The 22,295-nt window shown below is 42.5% G+C and overlaps 1 protein-coding gene across 1 annotated transcript in view; it reads left to right on the top strand.

Moving 5' to 3' along the window:
* The window catches only part of MYO9A (myosin IXA), a 188,534-nt gene that overhangs the window by 66,505 nt on the left and 99,734 nt on the right, over nucleotides 1–22,295 (top strand). Inside the window, 6 exon segments of the mRNA XM_051628736.1 lie at nucleotides 2,159–2,221; nucleotides 3,494–3,593; nucleotides 6,276–6,332; nucleotides 10,088–10,185; nucleotides 12,323–12,449; nucleotides 21,517–21,606. Coding sequence (XP_051484696.1) covers nucleotides 2,159–2,221; nucleotides 3,494–3,593; nucleotides 6,276–6,332; nucleotides 10,088–10,185; nucleotides 12,323–12,449; nucleotides 21,517–21,606 — 535 coding nt within the window.

The following is a 22,295-nucleotide window of genomic DNA, read 5'->3' as shown; positions in this document are numbered from 1 at the left end:
CCCCATGAAATGAAGTCTTTGAAGGTGTCTTTAAGATTGGTGGAGCATGAGCAATGGCTCCGGTTAAGTGTGTTCCCGTCAAGCTGCATGAATTTATGATGTCCTGCTGGATGATAAGCCAGTTCTGGAGAAAGTCTTTGCAACCAGTTCGCTCCTCATAAGATGATCAAAAGCTTCACCATCTGACACGCTCCATAAAATTGTAGAAGAGGCAAATAGGAGACATTTTAATGCAAGAGTGCACTGGTATGATGGTACATCTCTGCAGTGGCAGGAGGTTGTCTCTCACACACCAGGAGCTGGTGCTTCCCCACATGCTGTGCTTGAGTGTTTTGCCTGGTGGCATTTTGTATGAAATTCAGTCTCAGATTTCAGCTGATGTTACCTGGTACACTAAACACAGGCTCTGTAGCATGTTTAAATGGGTATTTTAGATGAAATCGTACTCTTAGAACTCCTTTTCTTTACTCCTAAAGGTAGATTTGACATAATTGGCAACAGGAAATAAAAGCATTTAGAGATGTTTACTTTTTTATACTTAAGTTGGTTTTCCCTTTCACTGTCCTGTTACAAGAGGGGGTGTATGTCATAGGGATATATATTCATTATGAACTTTGCACTAAGCAAGGAGTATTTTACCAAAACAGCTTTTTAGTTGCATCTCCAAAAAGCATTGTAAAAGGCAATTTTTGAAAATTTGCTCTGATTTAAATAGTGGTTTGGACCAGATAACCTCAGGAAGACCTCTCCAACCTAAACTACTGCAGGGGAGGCATTTTTTGGGGTCCATAATAAGAGCAGAACTCACAGGGGAAGGGGTGAAATGTCAAGGGTGGTGGACGTGATCCAGGTTGTTATGCAGCAGTGTGCTGAGCTTCTGCCCAGCGCTGGGAGTGGGATCTGGGACACTCGGGTCCCTTCTGCAGTCATCCACTCACTGAGCCTGCAGGGAATTTATGGCATGACTTGAAAAGGAAAAATAGGTTTCATGTTAGAAAGGGTATAAAAAAAAACCCCAACCTGTTGGCAAGGAGTAGCCATAGACCATTCTGGGCTTCCTCACAGGGAATAAACAAGAATAAACTGTTCTGGTGCAGGTCCTGCAGAGCAATAATGCTGCTTTGCTGTCTGTCTGTCTTTACTCCTCCTATCCAGCAAGATCATCCCATGGAGGGCTGGATATGCCATTTCCCAGAGCCTCTGCTAAGAGCTGTCAAAAAACCTCTGTGGCATGTCCAAATTATTTATTTTTTAGTGAAAGGAGGGGAGAAATGCTGAGAGAAAAATGGTAAATAGGCCTGTCTTCCCCAGCTGGAGGATATGGTGGAGAAACAAGTCTAGTGGCACCTCCATGTCCTACCATGACCAAGGCTCCTTGTGCTTCCCGATCCATAGGTGGCAGCTGATGGCAGTGCCACGTCACCAGGCGTCTGAGGCTGGAAAAGCACAGCTACACCATCCAAACTGCCAATTATAACCCCAGTTACTAAACCCCTATCATTACTGGTTAGTATTGTTTGGAAGACAAAACCTGTCGAGGCTTGTTTTTGCTCTACAAGCTTGAAAAAAGTATTTAATATGTGAGTGCAAGATGTTTATTATGGAGGCTCTTAGGATAAAATGTAAATTCCAATAAGCAGCTTTTGCAATTGTTTATTTTTTGACTGGAGCCACAAGTTAATAACCCGAGTTCTTGTTGAGAAGTGGCTTTTCTGGAAGAGGGAATGGGGATTTGAGGAGCAATTCTGCAACTAAATCTGATCTTGCAGACTTTTGCACCTGCGTATATTTCTGGTGTGCACAAATCTTGGTCTGCAAGTGATTTGATTTGGTTGCCTCTGGATTCAATAGGGATCTGAGGTTCCTTGGTGCTGTCAGAGTTTCCCCCTGCACTCCCTGCCCATAGGCTAATGCATCTGAGATCATGTTTTTCATCTCCACGTTAGTGTTGGCTTTGTACCAAACCCAAAAAACCTCAAAAGCCAAACATAATATTGAGCTTGTTCTGCCTAGGAAGAAATTTATGTAACTAAGTGAAACAAGGCTGCAACTTTTTGGTGTGTGCACACTAGGACAGAAGAGTCCTGGTGAAGCTGCATTAAGTTGACTATTGTGTCAATAGTCATTGAAGTAAAAAAGTTTCATTTTTTCCTTCCAGGGCTTATGTTGAAAAGTACCTCCTGGAGAAGTCAAGACTTGTCTATCAAGAGCACAATGAACGGTAGGTGCCTCCTTTTTGCCTACAGGGCTGGTTGGGACTTCCTAATGTACTGACAGCCTGGCATGGAGAGCTCAAAGCCCTGGTTGAGCTGGCACAGGGGGGGTACCAGGATTGTCACGCTCCCAACCCAGTGCTTCAAAGAGAAATGATGCAGTTTAGACTTTGCTGCTTGGGGAGGAATGTGCTACCCAGGGAAAACATACTCCCTTATTTTATTGACAGTCCTTGACTTACATTTTCCACTGTCTTTATGATTCATGTCATATGGATTATTGCATAGCATTTGTTTTCTTGTGCAAATTGTAAACTATTTAGTATCTAACTGGAGGGGGGGAGATGGTATTTTAATTCTCTGTTACAGAATTAGACCATCAGAAGTGCCTCTAGAAAAAGCTAAGATTACACAGTCAACAAATCTAAGCAAGTTGTTCTCTCCTAACTGCTAAGTGTTATTTACATACATCTCTCTCAATAATTATTACTCTGATTTTAAATACATTTGCCACTTCTTGCTGTCTTTCAACTCTTGGCACTTCTGTCTGTCTTTCCCTTTTGGGATAGATGTGTGAGAAGTTTTCTTCAATGCTCATGGGCTGATCCTGAAATTAAATAGCACACACAGGCTGGACAAATGTCCTCGTGGGTGTTGCAAGATGATTAAACTTGATTCCTCTTGGAAAGCATCCAACCTGAAAGCAAAGTTTTAATTTCAGAAATAACTGCTGCGCTTTTAGTGCTAATCCACCTCTGAGCTGTCACCTCAGAGCAAACCAGATGAGTGTCACTTGAGGGGGTTTTAGTATTAGTGATATTCAAGTATTTGGAATATTTGAGCAGCCATAAAAATGGCACACATTTCCATTCCATTGCAGTTCTTACAGAACTGCAAACTCATTGCCTTTGGAGTGGTAATGAAGTATTAACATTAATATTTTCTACATTGCAAGGAAATGTGTTGGTTTGATTCTAATAAATATGTAGGAATCTGACTTGTTTCTGGAGGAAAATGTGGCCATGTCAGCTAGGAATTCTTTAAGTATAATCTAGGGCAGTGGATATCCTTGGATGGAAAAGGAGGATCTCATTCTCTGGTGCTTAATTCAATCTTTTACATCAATGCAAAGTGTGTAAGGGCCATTGCTGAGCAGCACTCAGGTCTGAGTTTGGAAGCTGGAAAATCAGGTTCTGAGGTTTAGCTGCACTGCTCTGCTTCGTGCTGCTGCTTCTTTGCAAGGCTTAACATCACCTCTTCTTTTTTTCATTTGTCACCAGGAACTACCATGTATTTTATTACCTCCTGGCAGGAGCGAGTGGGGAGGAGAGATCAGCATTTCATCTGAAGCAGCCTGAGGAATATCATTACCTCAACCAGGTGGGAATAATCCATGGGAATACCCACGTGGTCTGACCTTTTCTACTGCTGATATTGAATGCTAATAGGAAGTGTGGAGTAGTAAAGATGGGTTGTTCTAGTGCTCTGTAGGCAGCCTTCCATAGCGGGCAATTAATCTGCATTGGCAATTTGAACACCTTCTAATATGAAAAAGATAAATCAATTTTCTCTATTTTTGTCCCCTAACTGGGATGTGTTAAATATCTTGTGGTTTTCTTGGTGGAAGGCAGAAGCAGTAGGAATTCACCTCTTATCTGTGTGAATGGCATTTACTCGTTAACATGCAGCTGCTGAGCAGGAGAAAAGGAGAAGGTGTGTGCTACTAGTAGCTCTTCAGGAAATAACATCTTGCATGAAGTAGTCCTAATTCTGGAGCTGCGTGGCTGGCTGTGAGCATGATCCTTGGAATTTAACAATTTAATAAGTTTTTAATAATTTAATAAGATAAATCAAAGCACAGCAACTATTGAAAATGTATGAATTAAAAATGACTGAAAAAGCCAAATATATTCATACTTTGGAAAGTCTTCTTATTTCAGGTATTTAAGATGCAGTTATCTTCTGATGCTTGTGAATAGGGACTTTATTGCTTTTTGGTTACAAAGGAAAAAAAAAAAGAGTAGGATTAGGTGAAGGGTAGTTGGGTTATACATTGATTTTAACTAATTGCAATTCTTTTAGAGCTGAAGCATGATTCACAGCAAAGAGTGATTTAACTGGGCAGAACTTTGTACACAGAGTGCAACTCCAACAGCCTTTAGTCTTTTTAGGAAGAGACTTGAACTCCAGAATCTGTTTCAATTACCCAGAGCTTCTCTAAGTTCTTTTTGAAGGGGGCCATCAGGCCCAACATCTACAGTAATATTAACAATTCCCCCCAGCACTAAGCAGGATCAGGAAATTTGCACAAATGAGTAGCATTTTAAGAGCTGAAAGCTTTTTGCTCACCCTGTGTGTGCCTCAGGCATTGATTGGGGATCGTGGTGTGATCTTCACCACCATCTGTGCTGCACTTTTGCAGTGGGAAAGTGCCAAGATCGTTTGGATGGAATGTTTCGTCAGATTCAGGGTTTTTTTGAGGCTATCTGGTAGTTTTATGTTAGTCTAAAACATTGCTTTTAATTATAGTCCTTCATTTTTTTTAATAGCAGTTTAATTTTTAAAGTAAAATTGTAAAGCCAATTGTGTAGAACTAGTAGGAATGTGATAATTCAGGTGGAAACATTTATTTTAATCTGAATTATGATGCTGTGGGCAGATGGCCTGGAGAAGGATGCTGAGGTGCATCCAGTGAAGCAGGGAATCAGGCTCTGGACTTGCTTGGGCACAATGAATGGGTGATAGTGACAGTCTGAGTTTGTAGGGGTTTTATTACAGTAATTATAAAAAATTTAATAATAAATGTTAGTATTAGACTATTTAACACTGATAATGATGGGGAAATTGTTTCAGGAATGTGTTCAGGGCATTGTTTCATTTAAAGTGCAGTAACAGCTTTTCTGTGCCCCAAAGGCAAAGGGGGAAAAGGCAAATAAGGAGAAAAAATAGGAAGAGGAGGAATAGGGAAGGAAACTTTGGATACATAAAAGAGGAAAGTAATAAAATGACACCTGAGCATTACCAGGAGCTTCTTAAATGTGTCCTAGAGAAATCCCTGCCTTTTTAAAAGGTAAAAACCAGGCTCAGATATGAACCTAAGTGTCCAAACATTAAATATGAAAGTGGAAAAGTTATAAAATATTTAACTAGGCCACTTCAGTCAAGGACTGACTCAGGCCTTGAGTCAAGCATTATTTCCATTCTCCCAGGTTCCTCCACTCTCATTGAGTTATCGAAAGCAAATGTGCATTTTTGTGGTGCAGATAAGAAAGAATCTACTCAGATGTTTCACCAAAATGTGCTGTTACTTTGTTGATCTGTAAATGCAGGAAGCAGGTTTGGGGAAAAAAAATTATTTAAAAGCAAATTTCTTTAACCTATCCCCTGAGTTTGGATGACTTCTCCATATCTCATAGCAATGGCAGGTGTGCCTACATTCCCTGCACCTTGCTAAAGGTTTTCTCTGCTGGTTATTCACATTTATCCATGTTGAAACAAGTGATTTGCAGGATTAGATCCTTTCTTTAAGTTCATCAGGAGTTAAGATCATCATGTGTCTCTCCCCCTTGGGCCTTCTCACTGATGTGTGCTTTGACTTTGCCCAACTCCATCTCTGATTGGAAAAAAGATAAAAATTCCTAAAAAGCTTTCAAGTGTTGCTTTCAAATTGTTTGGAGAATCACACTTTAGCAGCACTTACATGTGTCTAGAGCAGAGGGGGGAAGTAAAAACCAAAAATCTGCTCTTCAGTGTGATTTTTCCATCAATGGCTCCAGGTAAGCCTAATTCCTCCAACAGTGGGAAAGAAGAGGTCTGAAAATCCATCAATCTTGTTGCAGGAGAGGTCCTCACTGTCTTGAAAACATTGTAAGCAGGAATCAGAGCACCATGAATGCAAAAGCTTTATAAATCCTACCTTGAAAAAATAAAAAGGAATGACTATGCAGATTAGCAACATTTCTTTTACTTGGAAAACTCAAAATTGCTGCCCTGGTTGAGGAGCAGGTAGTGGGATTTATTTGGGGTCTGAGCACTATTTAACCCAGTCTGCCTTGCTTTCAGATGACAAAGAAACCCCTCAGACAGAGCTGGGATGATTATTGCTATGACTCTGAGCCGGTCAGTACAAGTACCTGCCTCTTCTGTGTTGCTGGTGCAGGGCTGCTGCTCACTTGAATTTGTTAGGTCCACCAAGACCTGAGCAGAAAACAAAGTCAAATTAAGTTTAACGTATTAATTATCCTCCCCTTTCCTCTGCCTTGCAGTGGTGTGGTTATGTATTAGTTTGAGACAATACATGTATTTTTTCCCTTGTCCTTTTCTGGTTCCTTCCATCTGGAAAGCTTCTTCAAGAGCTAGAAATGGTCATCTAGCTTTAGCAGACTAAGGGGTGTTTTTTTGTTCCTTCTTGATATAATTGATGATGATTTATGGAAATTCTGATACAGCAACAATGTGAAAATTGAAAATCCTTGCTGATACAACAGCAAATCTTGAAGCCCATCAGCTGATGGTGGTTGTAGCAGAGTATCTGCTCTCCAGCTTCCAGGGAAAAACCCACAAACTTAAAACCATCCCCCCCAAACTGTCTGTGAGAAAATAAAATCCTGGTATTATCCAGAATGCAAAACCAATTCCTTCACCTAAAATAGCTCTGCTGACATGATCATCCTTTCCAAATGGATCAACCCAAAAAAGGGAATGGTGAAGCATCTCCCCCATCTCCTCCTGCACAACCGATTTGGAGGCAGTGGCTTTGGCTGGTGCTGTGCTTTGGGTGTCCTTGTGTCCTGTGTTGGTCTCTGTTGGCTTTGTTTGAAGCATGTTTCAGATCAGCTGCATGATGTTCCTGCTAATTTTGTGCTTAATGGTTGCCCAACTCTAGCAGATGTTACTCTGGAAGAGTAAGAAGTAATCTGTGAAGGAGCTGGGTTCTACTTGGACTAAATAAATGTCTGAACAGCAAAATTTCAGCTGCAAAATCCTTAGGAGGGGAGGAGAGAAGGGAAGGTTTACCCCCAAGGTTTAAAAATGTTAAATATTGTGTTAGTATCCTTAACACATGAGCATCCTTATTGGTCCTAAAAGAGCAGGGACTGAAGAGCAGGGGCTTTTCTAGATACCTTGATACACAGCACTATGGTGCAGAGACCTTGACTGCTCAAGAAGTGGGTCAGGACAATTACAATTAAAACAACCCCCAAATGTGGTACCTTCTTCTGGAGGGGCCAATAATGATGCCCTGCCAGCACAGGGGTCACCATGTTCTAGGTCCTTATTTTGCAAAGCAAAGCTGTCTGCTGTTCCAATTTGGCTGTTCATCTGTATTTTATTTTGCTGGGGACCATTTTCTGTGATCCTCATGGTAAATCCCATCTCTGTTTCAGTTGCTGAGTCACTCTTAAGTGTACCCTGGACCTCTCCCCCTAACCACGGACTCAACCCGCTGCAGACATCCGGTTTATAAAACAACCCCATTTATTAGATCCTCTTTAAACTTTCCATGGAAATCCATGGATTGCTTCCATGTGACCACAGTAAGCAGGGGACTCATTTTGCTGGGAAACTAATTGCCCTGGCAGAATATTACTGATGAATTTGGTGTATGGGCATGGACTTGTAAGGCTTGTCTGCCCTAATATCAAAGAAAATTCAATTTTTTTTAATCATCATCATCCATTAGGAAACTGTGCTGAGCTGAAACACTACAGAGAGCATCTGCTTTTAAGTGGGTAATTTGTAAAAGGCCTTTCCATGTGGATTAATGAGTTTGGCAATTGTTATGTAAATCATTAATTAGATTGACTTTGGCATAGATTGTGCTACTTCTGAGTTGTCTGCAGCATTTTGCTGCGGACTCGTGACTTAGTTTTGGCTGCACGATACCACAAAATGGAGTTGTCTCCTGGAATGTGGAGCACCACATGGAATCTTTAAAAAAAGCTTTCTAACATACTTATTTGCAGAATTGGTGGGTGTATTATTGTCCTGCAGGCTCCAGGTCCCACCGTAGTGGGTGTTAAAACTACTCCAGGGTCTCCTCCGCGTATGTGTAGTGTTTGAGGAGAGCAGCTGGCCAAGGTTGAGTGTTAGGAGGGACAACTTCTTGTCCCGGTATTTTCTGGTGTAAGTAATTGCATGACTGATCCCTGAGGATCCTGCAGATGTGTAGTGTCTTTGTTGCATGCCTTTGGATAAGGTGTACAGGAAGCTTAGAGATCTGTTAAAATGGGTGATTTCCGGTATGTTCAACATCTCTGAATTCATTGTGTTCATGCAATGTTCAGTTGATGTCCCTGAGGACCATTTGGAAAAAAAAAAATTAAAAAAAAATCGTGTCCAGTTGAACTTCTCTGGCTTTTAGTTGAAGGAGTGGGACAGTTGTGTTTGAGTCTCCCATGATGAAATATCTTAAAGAAGAATTTCTTCCTGTAATCAGTAACTATCACTGTAGCAATGCCATGGAGTGGGACGAAGAACATACTGCTGGTAGCTTTGTGAGGCTTTAAATGGGGACAGGTGCTGTAAGACATGAAGCTCATAATATAAAGTACCTTTATTCTGTATATTCTGTATTTATCCCATATTTATTATTTACTCTATGTATTGTAAGTGGGCACAAGTGTCTTTTCAACCAGCAGTCATAATCCTGGGACTTCTTGGTATGTGTTCAGTGACCTTCACTGCAGTATTCACCTAACCCTGTGCAGTGCAGACTTGCAGAATTTGTGCACACTCACTCATGTGGTAAATGTGATTTACAGGCAAATGGACAAAAGAAACGATGTGGGTGCAACTGCTTAATCCATTGTCACTGCAACTTCAGCTATAATTTTTAATTAACATACCTGGACTAACTTGCAGAAAGTGTCTGCTCTAAGTATTAGTAAAATACTGTGAGGTTGAACATAACTCTTATGTTGTGTGATCCACAACCAAATTTTGATGTGAAGGCTGGGAATTTTGGTAGATAGCAATGGGGAGAAGTATTAAATGTGAGTTACAAAGTGAGAGAGAATAATCAATAATCCATGGTGGGCTCACGGTGAGCCAAAGCAGAAGGATCTGTTTGCATTAGTAGTTTATATACTCATTTAAGGAGCATTTCTGTTCCCTAACTATTGGTGCAGGACAGTATTAGTTGGGTCCAGAATATCACTGGATTTCCCTGGAAGTACCAGTGACTGCTGCCAGGTCAGGCAATATCTGAAAGACCAAAGTGTTCAGACACATTAGCCTGCAAGAAATATAAAATGTAATGATTTCAAATTCCCTCAATGCTCACATTTTTGGAAGACTCCTTGTTAGTTAGAGTAAAAATAGCGAGAAATATAAATATAAATATATATAAAGAGAAATAAAGCTTTCTCTTTCCTATCCAGGATTTAATTAACTGATAATTTACATGAAGTTTTGAGAATTCTGTTTGAAAACGGAATTCTTCCTCTTTGTTAAAGGAAGTCCCAATGGACCCAGACTTAATGTAGAATAAATTACCTATAAATGTGTAACATCATGTTGTTAATTCATATGTTTTTTGCATGCTGATTGTCCCACACTGGTGAACTCTTGCCATACTGTTAGAATGGTGCTTTTCCCAGAGATTAAGCCTGGGAAATAAGGATCTATCTCTAGGAAAAATTAGTCAAAAATGTTATTTTGGAATAGGTTTACCAACATAGTCCTCAGTCGTTCCCCATAATGTCAGTAGAGCCTCCTGGATATCTCATTTCCCAGTGCCAGGTTGGAAATGTACAAGCTGCTGATAAAAGGCATGGAGATCACTAAGTGATATTTATGAAGTGTTGACTTGGCCACCTGGAGCTGTTCCAGTACTTTCTTTCAGTGCTTAATCTCTCTGTTTGAACCAACAGGACTGCTTTTCCGTGGAAGGGGAGGACTTGAAGCATGACTTTGAGAGGTTACAACTGGCCATGGAGATGGTGGGGTTTCTTCCCAAGACTCGCAGACAGTGAGTTGATTTTCCATAGTTCGAGGATTGAATTAGTTAATATAATCTCCATAATCAGTGAGAGAATTCACCTGACTTTAGGTGACATAACTGCTGTGCTCTGCATAACCCATCGGGCTGCTGAGAAGGAATAATTGGTGAGAAGTTGCCCAGGGAAGCTGTGGCTGCCCCATCCCTGGCAGTGTTGAAGGGCAGGTTGGATGGGGCTTGGAGCAACCTGGTCTTGTGGGAGGTGTCCCTGCCCATGCAGGGGTTTGGATCTAGATGATCTTTAAGATTTCTTCCAGCCCAAACCATTCTATGATTGATTCTGTGATTTTTGGCTTGAAAGTCTTCAGTAGGTTGGAGTGAATTTGACAGATTTGTTACTAAGGTCAGTAACAGGCACAGAAAAATATGTATTGAGACAATGATTTTGACATCTTAAGTACTGTTGAAAAGTACATCAGTAGCTGGAACACAAGGAGCAGTCTTGTGCTTTTTGTGAGTCCAAATGTTCAAACACTGATTTAGTAAATGGGGTTCTTTTCTGCCTGAAATCCTGGGGCTTTACGTGGGAACAGGGAGTTACAGCTTTTCACTAATGGTGCTTGAAACCCTCTTCATCACCTTGGGTAAATCATGGCTAAGAGGCTAACATCTAACTTGGTATTTTTTGCTCCTGGGTGGTTTGCCTCCTATTATTTAAGCACCATTTTTCCTGCTTTTTAACATGTATCTGAGCCAGCAGTTAGAAGCCCTTAACTACGAGATAGTCCTCCCTTCTGCTCCAACATGGAATTTTCCCTCTGCTGAGAATCTTTTTCATTAGCTCATCAGTTATTCCCCACTTACGACAAACCAGTTACAAAATTAAGACTGGTATTTCTCGGTCTGTCCCACACATGTGGATAAATCCAATTACACATACTCCTAGTGTAACTCTGTTGGACATCAGTGTGCTCCCTTAGCTTTCAAGAATCAGGTTTCAGTGACAAGGTGTTTCTGCAGACTGTTTAGGGTGAAGCAAGAGGGTTGAGTTGACAGTGTCAGGCCTGAGCTGAGCTGGATGTCACAGTTAATTCATGCTGTTGATGTACTCTGCTCTAACTTTTCTTGGTGCACAAGCTCTTGTATTTCCTCTGGTGAATTTTGCTTGTCAGAAAAGAAGATGGATTATTTGCTGGATGAGGAAACTGATTCTGCTTGGCATTGTACAACTGTGACAGGAATAAATAACCACTTTCAGCTGAGTATAAAGTGAAGGATAGTTAAAGTATTACTCTACTTTTAGAAGTGTTTATGGCAGCACATGGGGTTTCATCTTTGTGGAAACAGAGAAATTTTTATTATTGCATCACTGTAATTCACAATGAGGAATCAGAGGTTTAGAGATAAGGGAGGACTGGTTTGGAGAGTTGAAGGTGTGTTGTCAGAAAAACTGGTGGCATGGCAAGGAATCAGAATTGGTTTTATTCATTTTTAGCTCCTCAGAGAGGGTAGAAACAGGCACAAACATTTAGAGCTGAAGTCAGTCATGGCTCAATAGTCTGGAAAGAGCTATTATTTGGAGGAGTGAGGATAGAGCTTTAAAATTACCAAATTAAAAAAATAATTTAAAATAGCTGGATAAATTTTTTTGCGGAACATCTTTTCTCTGTCTCAGGATAGTTATATATTAGAAAAGCATTTATGCTTTTTTTATAGGCTTCCTGCCTGGGACTAGATCTGATAAGGTGATAAATACACGTGCCAGGGGATTAAGAAGGATCACGTGCATGGCTGAGCCAGTCTTCCCTACATTTAGGCAGTTGCATGATCAGTATTTGATCTGGATATTTCGATTCCTGGGGGATTTATTTTTTCTTATGATAGGTGGTGCCATTTTATAACCATGGGTTTGATGTGTTACCAGTTTGGTGTTGGACTAAGTTTGGTATTGGACTAAGTGAAAATACCTTTTATAACAGATAAATCGAGTGTGTCGTTTGAGCATAAGTTTTGAGGAAACAGTGGGAGATTTGGGACATGAGCTGCTTTGGACTGAAAATCAGTGGAATGAGTCAAATACAAAGGTGGCGTCTGGATGGTTGGGGATGTGGTTTTGCATTAGCTTCAAGAAAAACCAACTGAGTGAAAATGGATTTTCTCCCTTTAGGATTTTCTCTCTCTTGTCGGCGATCCTGCACCTGGGCAACATCCGGTACAAAAAGAAAACTTACCGCGATGACTCCATCGATATTTGTAACCCGGAGATCCTGCCTATCGTGTCCGACCTGCTGGAGGTGAGTCTTGGCTTTCCTTCCTGGAGCATTCACACCTGATCAACCATTATGCTTTATAATAGAATTTATTTCTAGTTTCACTGAGGAGTAAATTCTCTTTTGCTACTGTTCATGTTTGCCAGTGTAAAGTTGTGAAGATTTTTTTAATGAGGTTTTTAATACAGGGTTTTTTCCCCCCTCACTCTTAAGTTTTGGATTAAATTGGCTGCAAATATTATTTCTGTGATTAAAATTTGGAAGCTTGCAAACCGGTTCTAGGTGGAAAGCAAACCTGTCATTCAGTGTGGTAGTTTTTTCAGTTGCCAACCATCAGCTCCCTCACCAAAATTCCCTGATGCTCCTGAAATCTGTTCTTGTATAAGGAACCAGAGCAGTTGTAAGACCATCAGCCCGCTCTTCTGGTTCAAGTGGTGGCTGGAGGAGGTGCTGAGCTTGCTCACCATGTTTTACTGTCTGCTGTTCCCCTGCCAGCAGCCACAAAGATTCTGTTAGAGATGCTGGAGGGTGCATCTCACCCCGGTAATACCTATTTATGGGCAGTTTATCCACATGTTTATCTAGTTCTTTCAGGAACCTGTTGATGCTGTCTGCTGTGTGAGACCCTTTACCAAAAGCATCTTGTCCTCTCTGAGTCACCACTGTGCTGCTATCATCTGGGAAGGGTTGGTAGGTCTCAGCCTGATGGCCCAGGCCCGTAACTAATTCTACCCATCAGCACAAAAGCACTAAGTGAGCTCTCAGGAGAGCTGCTCTGGTAGCCCAAGCAGGTTAGGAAGCTGTGACATTACTTGTCCATGAGCCAACTTGTCCTGCTCTTGCCTTACACGTTCAAGAGGCTCAGCACCTCTCGACATGGAAATAGGTGACCAGAACTTTTACTTGCCATCTTGAAATGCTCTAACCACTTGTAACTCCAAAAGATACTGACATGTTGTGCTTGTAGTTGGTTAAAACAACTATTGCCTTTATCCCTTTGCACTCTCTGGACAGCACAGAAGGTAAATTTTGATGAGTTTTATGATAGGATCAGAAGATAACTTATTATTTTGTGTCCACTTGATGCTCTTTCCATTCCTCCCCTTAAATTAACAGTTGTGTGGTCTTGCTACCTAAAGAACTCAGGAACTGGCTCTCGCAGATTTTCATAGCACTTCATTAGTGCTTTGAATTTAGGGGGGGGAAAGCTTCTGTACAATATGGCTCTAAGCAGCTGGATGCTCTTTGCATCTTGGCATTGGAGACTGCAGAAATAAACAGAAGGAAAATATGAGTTTGGAGGAGAATGTTGTTGATCTTACCCTGTTAAAAATGGCCATAACCAGAGTGCCAAGTCATTTCAGAAGTCATCATTTTTCAAAAAAAGCTTTGAATAAGAGAGTGACTTAGAGATCTGAACAAGTTCCAGGCTTCAAGTCTTTGCCCTGGCTTTTTTCTGCAAACAAACTTCTGCAGCATCTGCAGGATTTAAGGTAATGGGGGATTTTTTGCACGTGTACATGTGAAGTGACGCGTTGGTTGAGCCCTGTAGACCCAATGGTGGCTTTGTGCCGTGGGCTGGTACAGCACAGAGCATGGAGACCATGCTCATGTGCAGGTAGTGTCCACAATATGTAAAGAAAAAAAAAAAGTACATATATTTTAACTTCACCCTTCTGAAAGGAGGTTGTAGAGAGGCAAGTGCTGGTCTTTTCTCCCAAGTAGCAGAGCAATAGGACGAGAGGAAACAGCCTCAAGTTGTACCAGGGGAGGTTTAGGCTCGATATTAGGGGAGATTTCTTCACAGAAAAGGTTGTCAGGCCGTGGAACAGGCTGCCCAGGGAAATGGTGGAGTCACCATCCCTGGGCGTGTTCAGAAGTTGTGGAGATGTGGTGCTGAGGGAGACGTCATAACGGTAGACATCATAAAGAAATATGTCATAAAGGGAGATGTCGTAATCTGAGATGTCATAAAGGGAAATGTCATAATGGGTGACGTCCTAAAGAGAGATGTCATAAATGGAGACTTCATAATGGGAAGCATCATAATGGGCGACGTCATAAAGCAAGACCTCATAATGGACAACGTGATAAAGGGAGACATCATAATGGGAGACATGGTTTAGCAGTGGGCTTGGTAGAGTTAGATTAATAGTTCGACTTGATCTTAAAGGTGTTCTCCATCCTAAATCATTCTATGAAAGAGCTGTGGTGTAGCTGAGCAGGCTGAGGGAGTTGGGGGTGTTCAGCCTGGAGAAGAGAAGGCTCCAGGGAGACCTCAAAGCACCTTCCAGTGTCTGAAGGGGCTCCAGGAAAGCTGAGGAGGGGCTTTTCACCAGAGAGGGCAGTGATAGGACAAGGGCTAATGGTTTTAAACTGAAAGAGGGGAGATTTAGGTTAGAGATCAGGAAGAAATTCTTCACCATGAGGTCATTAAGATGCTGGACTAGGTTGCCCAGGAAGGCTGTTGATGCCCCCTCCATGGAGGTGTTCAAGGCCAGGTTGGATGAGGCTTGTGCAGCCTGGTCTAGTGTGAAGTGTCCCTGCTCATGGCAGGGAGGTTGGAACCTGGTGATCTGTAAGGTTGCTTCCAACCTTCACCATTCCATGATTCTGAGGTTTCTGTTCATCTTGTTAAGTCCTTTGCAAGCTAAATGACCATATACAGCATCAAATGCTTGTTAATTCATTGGAGATATTGGGTATGATTTTATAAAATAAATTGCTGGGTTTGCATATGTGCTGTTGCTTCTCCTTAAAATGACATTGATATGGACAATTGATCCATGGAATTGGAGACATTGGTTGCCTCCATGTATAAAGTTTCCAGTAGACCAACTCCCTGATCAGCAGAAAAAAAGCAAAAATATTTGGAAGAGGTTTGGTTGCTCTTTCTGAAGTGCTGAACCTTCACAGACCTGAATAGATCTCTTCTCATTCTTATTAAATTTTGACCAAAAGGAGGAGCAGAGGGTTCAAACAGATAAAAAATCATCATGAAGAGCATCTGTTGCACTTTATTCATTAGTTAGCAACTTACAAGTCTCCAAATTAAGTGTAGTGAATTCTCAGCCAGAGAAGAGACCAAAAATATTTGTTGAAATATTTGACACTTGGTGTTTTGTCTCAGTTGTGTAATTATTTTTGTTACTTTTGGGTTTTTTGTGGTCACTGAGCAGTTTGCAGCTTTGCTTTCCACACCATTGTTACTGAAAACATAAATTGGCTTGAACAAGTTATTAATCCTCTCTCTAGATCTTGGCATCACTCACTAAGACTGAAAAATCATCTTGAAATGAAAAGAATATCAGTTGACAATGAGTTTAACTTCTTTTCATGCAGCCACTGGGTGCTTGGCAGGGTGGTCCTGAGCGTAGAAAAATGATGGAAGAAACCAGCTTTGCTGTGATCTGATACATTCCTATTTTGGGGGCGTTACGGGTTTGGGTTGTTTTTTTTTTCATTAAGTGACCCACTGGATTTGTTCAGTCAAGGTGAAATGGAAAGAAAAGGAAAAGGGAAGAAAGGGAAAAGGAAAGAGAAGACAAAAATCCAGTTGGATTGGGTGGGAAGACTCTGAGAAGCTGGAGCTGCACTGACCATCTCTGGGACCAGCCAGGAAGAGGGGATGGAGGGTTCCTCCTGCACAGCACCAGTGAGGCTGTAGCCTTCATGGAGAGGAGAGGACCAAACATCCTGGCTGAAATGAAAAACGTAGCCAAAACTCAGGTGTTTTCCTCCTCCAAAGGGAAGTCTGGCCCAAACAACCATGAGTTGGCTGGTTTACACTGGAGCCTCTGCAGACAACTGGGGGGATTTCCCTGCGGCAGCAACTCATGCAACAACCCTGCCCAGCTCTCCAGATAGCCAGATTTGTGTCCCTATAAAATGAAGCTAACAAGCAGATGATGCTCTGGAATTAATTTGATTTTTCTTAGATACCAACAACCCCATCCAATATGTTTCTGCTTTATGAAACATTCAGACCAGCGTTCGTTAGCAAATTGCACTGTAGGGTCTTGGCCAGACTCTGCGGATCGTCCTTTCGTTTGCAGGAAGACTCTGATTCCTTGCTTTTTGGGTTTTTTTCCCCAAGCACAGACGTAGTGTGTGGATTTTGTGAGGCTTTTGGCAGGTTTTTCATGGCCTTTGTTTAAACTTTGCTGGAATACTGTGCCATAGTGTGATGTCAGGGCTGCCTGATGGATCGAGCAGACGTGCGCAAGCGCTGCACATACCCCAGGTCTGCTGCAGAAACCATAGAGGGTTGTGTAAAACTGGGGAAAGCTTTTGTGCTTCTGGGGAAAAGCCTGGAAAGGCTCATTTGTTAACAAAAGCAATCTATTAGAAATGATCCAGTGTCAGTTGACCTTAAGAGAGACTCTTTTTCCCCCCCTTTAGACGAGTAGGAACATTTTAATTGTGTCCATTTATTAAGGCTGGAAATTATTTCTGTGGATGGTGCATGGAGTAAGGAAGGCAAATTCTGTCTTGGCTCATTGGAGCAGCTTTATATTTAGTTTCTAGGCTCTATAAAAATAAAGGTAAATCTGAGTTATCAAGTGTTTTAAATTAGTTTTGCCAGGTCTCTGTTTGCGTTGCTGATGTTAGCTTTTGGAGCCAGTGTCTACATCCAGGAGAGATTTATGTGCTCAAGTTCTTTTTTTACTAAAAAATGGCTTCAACTTCCCAGAGGGATCCCACAGACGTTGTGTGCTCCTTGTGTGATAAACATCTTGGAAAGTGATTGGGGAACAAAAGGGAGGTGAGGATTATGAGGCAGCCAGTGCTTGCATCCAGCCTTGTCTTCTGGATCTGTTTTCTGGATGAGGTTTTTGGGGCTCATAGAATGGTTTGGATTGGAAGGGACCTCCAAAGTTTGTCTACTCCAACTTCCCTGCAATGGGAAGCAGGGACAACATCATCAGATGTGAAGCTCCAAGCCAGAACTCAAGTCAGGCAACTTCTGGTTGTTTGAAAGAAAATCTGAAGGAAAGGTTCAAATCTTTTTCAAGAAGAGCAGATAGAATTCTGAATGCATTTCCTGTTACTCCCCACCAGGCAGCTTTTGAATGAGTGCTCAACACTGTAATCTCTCTCTCAAATAAGGGAGGAGAGACCAAAAGTGATGTTTTCTTGCTCTCAAGTTGGAAATGGTTCATTTTTCTTCAGCTGCTCTAACGTAATACCCCAGGATGGCTGGAGAAGCAATCTCTGCCTGCCTTGGCTGCAGCTCAGTCCTCACAGAGCCCACTGGCTGCCTCCTCCCCCGTGCTCCCCTGACCTTCCCAGCTGTGGCAGCACTGCTGGTCATCCTTCCCTGGCTTTTAGAGCTCTAGTCATCCAGGCTTGGTTCCACAAGTGGCAGTGAAGTCTTAAATCTGTATTTTGTCCCTGTAATTAAGACACAGACCCTTATGGGATGTGTAGCTTTTTTTAAGAGGCAGAACAGGACTTGTCCTTTAGCAGAAATCTATGAAATGTAACTTAGAAGTGTAACTCCCAGGGCACAAAACGAAGAAATAAGTTGTGTTGTCCTCTTTGCTAATCTGCTAGGACAGTTTTTGTCCCTACTTTTTTACTGGAGGAGGAAGCATAGGATGGACATGATGGGGAAGTTGTAAGTATATCCATGCACCAGGTGTTCTTAGTCATTGGCCTGCCCTGAGTTTGTCTTTAGAAAGCTCCTGTGGCTCCTCATTAGCACCTACCTTCAAAGAAAATGAGGATATTTGCTCTCAGAGGTGATAAAGCACTCAAGATCAAGCTCCACTGGGTGTTATTTGCAGGGAGATGTAGGGATTATGTTCCCATCCTTGCCAAGTATGTTTTTATACTAGAAGACCATAGAATCATTAAGGTTGGAAGGGACCTCAAAGATCATCAAGTTCCAAACCCCTGCCATGAACAGGGACCCCTCCCACCAGACCAGGTTGCACAAAACCTCGTCCAGCCTGGCCTTAAAAACCTCCAGGGATGGGGCATCAACAACCTCCGTGGGCAACCCATTCCAGTTCCTCATCACCCTGATAGTGAAGAATTTCTTCCTAATATCTCACCTAAATCTCCCCTCTCTCAGTTTAAAACCATCACCCCTTGTCCTATCAGTATCTTCTCTGATGCAAAGCCCCTCCCCAGCTTTCCTGGAGCTCCTTCAGGCACTGGAAGGTGCTCTAAGGTCTCCCTGGAGCCTTCTCTTCTCCAGGCTGAACACCCCAACTCCCTCAGCCTGTCTTCATACCAGAGCTGCTCCAGGCCTTGGAACATCTTGGTGGCCCTTCCCTGGACCCTTTCCAACAGATCTATCTTTCTTGTGCTGAGGGCACCAGAACTGGACACAGTATTCCAGGTGGGGTCTCAGCAGAACAGAGGGGCAGAATCCCCTCCCTGGCCCTGCTGGCCACCCTTCTTTTGATGCAGCCCAGGATGGGTTGGCTCTCTGGGCTCCAGCGCTCACTGGCTGCTCATGTTGAGCTTCTCATCTACCACCCCCAAGTCCTTCTCCTCAGGGCTGCTCTCCAGCCATTCTTCCCCCAGCCTGTATTTGTGCCTGGGGTTGTGCTGGCCCAGATGCAGGACCCTGCACTTGGCCTTGTTGAACCTCGTGAGGTTGGCACTGGCCCACCTCTCCAGCCTGTCAAGGTCCCTCTGGATGGCTCCCTTCCCTCTTGGGTGTCAACTACTCCACACAGCTTGGTATCATCAGCAGACTTGCTGAGGACACACTCAATCCCGCTGTCCCTGTGTCCTACAAAGATGTTGAACAGCACTGGTCCCAGTACTGAGCCCTGAGGGACACCCCTCATCACCTGCCTTCACTTGGACACTGAGCCATTGACCACAGCTCTCTGGGTGTGGACATCCAGCCAATCTCTTATCCACCAAGTGGTCCATCTGTCAAATCCATGACTTGTCAGCTTGGAGACTAGGATGTCATGTGGGACACTGTCAGACGCCTTGCACAAATCCAGGTAGATGACATCAGTTATTCTGCCACCATCCACCATCTCTGTAGCCTTGGTGTAGAAGGCCACCAGGTGGGTCAGGCGTGGATGCAGTGATGCAATCCCTGTGGGCCAGCCCACCTGGAGATGAAGGATGCACATCTGCAAGTCTTTGCTGTCAGAGGAGTAGAGGGAGAAGGGAACCAGGGTGAGCATTAGATAGGGATGGTGTGGGTAGTTGTTGAAACCTTTTCAAATCCCTGTATTTGCTGACAGATCTGGGACTTGGAAGCATTTAGGTGGACTGGGAATGTTGCATTGGACTGTTTTGATTAGGAACCATCTGATACCACCCTCTGCTTTGGTGCCTCCAAGAATTAGAAAAAGGCAGCATGCTGGCTCTGGGTTGACAGCATCTGTGTTAAATGGGGTAAGGGAGGGTGTGAAACTCACTGTTGTTCCAAGCTGGGCACGTAAGGGAGGGCAGGCAGAGGTCCTGCAGTCCCAGGCTGTTGGAGCAGTGTCCAGTTTTTGCCTGCAGAGCTGCATGATTTTTAAAAAATCACCATTTTGCTGAATGGAGAGGACTAGAGCCCCAGTGTGAAAACTTGCTGTGGATTTCTGGGTGTTATTTTTTTCCTGCTCAGTTTTGAAAGGTAAAATCAGATCATTGGAACTGGGGGGGGGGGGTTCCAGTATTATTGAGGACTAATGAAATTAATCTCAAGGTGTTGATGGTCAGTTTCCAGTGACAGAGACATGGTTGGTGTGTGAAGGTCATAACCAGGTGACTTGATGTTTTCTGGTTTCCCCACCACAGCAACAAGTTCTTATATAGTGGGTGTTGCAGGGGAAGTCACTTAGATAAAAATGTTCTGGAGCTTATCCCTCCCATGGCAGGATTTTTGAAGGAAAGAAGTCGTTTTCGGTGCAGAATCCATCGTTATCACAATGGTTTGTGGGACTTCTCTGCAGACTAATTATTGGCTTAAACCAGTAAGTCAAAGTATGTAAGCCACTTTCCCATCATCCATGTCAGATCCTAAATGGTTTATCTGGGATAAAATCTGGCCTTGGATGGTTTCAGAAACATGGATTTGGTGCTTCTTGTCTTCATCAAGAGATGCTCTGAGCAGGTCTGGTGTCTGCATGGAGTCCTTCACAAAGGGTGAGCAGCTTATCTAGACTTTGGTGCTGCTTCTCAAGCAGTATCTTCATATCAATCCAGAGCTACTAAATCTGGGCTCAAAGATTTTCACCCAGACTCACAATTTCTTTTTTGACTTAGAATTTTAGCAAAGAGAAGTCAATGACTCCACAAGTGTTTAGGTGTAACTTCTGTAAAAGCAAATTGCCATCTATGCTGGTAGAGAGTCTGAGTTCTGAATTTCTCCAGGGGTATCAAAATAAGAGGGACTTGAATCTGTTGAGAAAAGAGGTGCTTTTCTCCAGACAACTCGTGGCCTGTAACACTTAATTTGTTGGCACTGTTTACCTATTTGCTGAAGTGTCTGTATTTACACAACTGATGTGTTTTTCTTCCTGCAAACCAGTTTCTCTTAGGGCTGATTAGGGATTGTTGTCTTGCTGGGAATGGCATCTTTAGGGAGTGAGTGTGAGGTGCCAATAGCAGAGTAAATACAAGGTGCTTTTCAAAAGGTTTCTTCCTCCTTCTAATTCCTCCCCACCTTGAAATACACCATAAAACCCCTCCACGTGGAGATGTGATGACAGTTTTGCTTGTGTGTAGAGTCATCTGTATGAGGTCATCTTGACAACACTAGAAAGTTGACTTATTTTGCCAACTAAAAGTGTGGGAGGGAGTTGCTGCGCTGGGAATGAAGGATACTAGTGGGAAATAGCTGTAAATCTGGTGACTGAATGTGGAAAATCAGGTTTCCTTGAGTACTGTGGTGTCTGATTTCTATTGCTGGATTTATGTGGCAGATTGTTCCCTCCCAGTGTCTGGCTCGTTTGTTTGCATTGAACATTAACTCTGCAAGGGCTGGCACAAGGGGTTTAAATGTTATTGAAAAGCCATTTTAAATTTATGAAAATGTTTACATTTATAAATTATATTTTAAAATAATTAGGTATTTTAAAAAATATTCCTAGCATAATAACTAACATCAAGGTTTCTGTTTTAGGTGAAAGAAGAGATGCTGTTTGAGGCCCTGGTTACCAGAAAGACAGTGACAGTAGGAGAGAAGCTGATCTTACCATACAAACTGGCAGAGGTCAGTACATGATACTGCTTATTCACAGGGCAACTCTTGGGAGGGTTTTCACTGCTTTGAGATGCACACTCAGCTCTGGTAGAGTTTCAGTTTGTATTTAAATATGTAAAAGTAATGTAGGAGAAGCTAATGTGTATGAACCTAGAAAATGATTGACTTTCCCTTCACCACTGTGCCTGGAGAGCAGGTTTGCATGGGTTCTGTGATGGTCTTTAACTGTTTTAATGACTTCCAGTTGTGTAAGTGTTCTCCAAAGCAGATGGTGTGTTGCAGAGCATGTATGATCCAAGTTCAGCAGTCGTCTTCATACGTCATTCCTTAAACTGCAGCACTGATTCTTCCTGCAGCAGAGTGGTGACCTAAGACCTCCAGGAGATTTTTGCTGGGATCCCAAGTGTCTACATTAGTCATGGTTCCTGTACAGATGGAGCTGGAGATCCTTTGTAGGAGATTCCTATTATCTTCAGACCTCTCACAACCTGGGTCCTTGTGTGATACTTTGGAGCAGTCACAGCTCCATCAGCTGCTCTCAAACTTGAGTGTAGTCTGTGCCCTGATAACTGTGGGGCCAGCCCTGCATGAAATGTTTGACTTCTCTGTCATGCTCTGGCCCAAGATTACAATCAGTAAACGTGTATTTTTTCTAAATATGTAGTTTCCATAAATTTTGAATTATGTTCTGTGGCTGC

This window comes from Apus apus, chromosome 10 (genome assembly GCF_020740795.1).
Source record: "Apus apus isolate bApuApu2 chromosome 10, bApuApu2.pri.cur, whole genome shotgun sequence".
NCBI lineage: Eukaryota > Metazoa > Chordata > Aves > Apodiformes > Apodidae > Apus > Apus apus.
The sequence above is the reverse complement of the archived record's forward strand: the minus strand, read 5'-3'. Positions and strand labels throughout refer to the sequence as shown.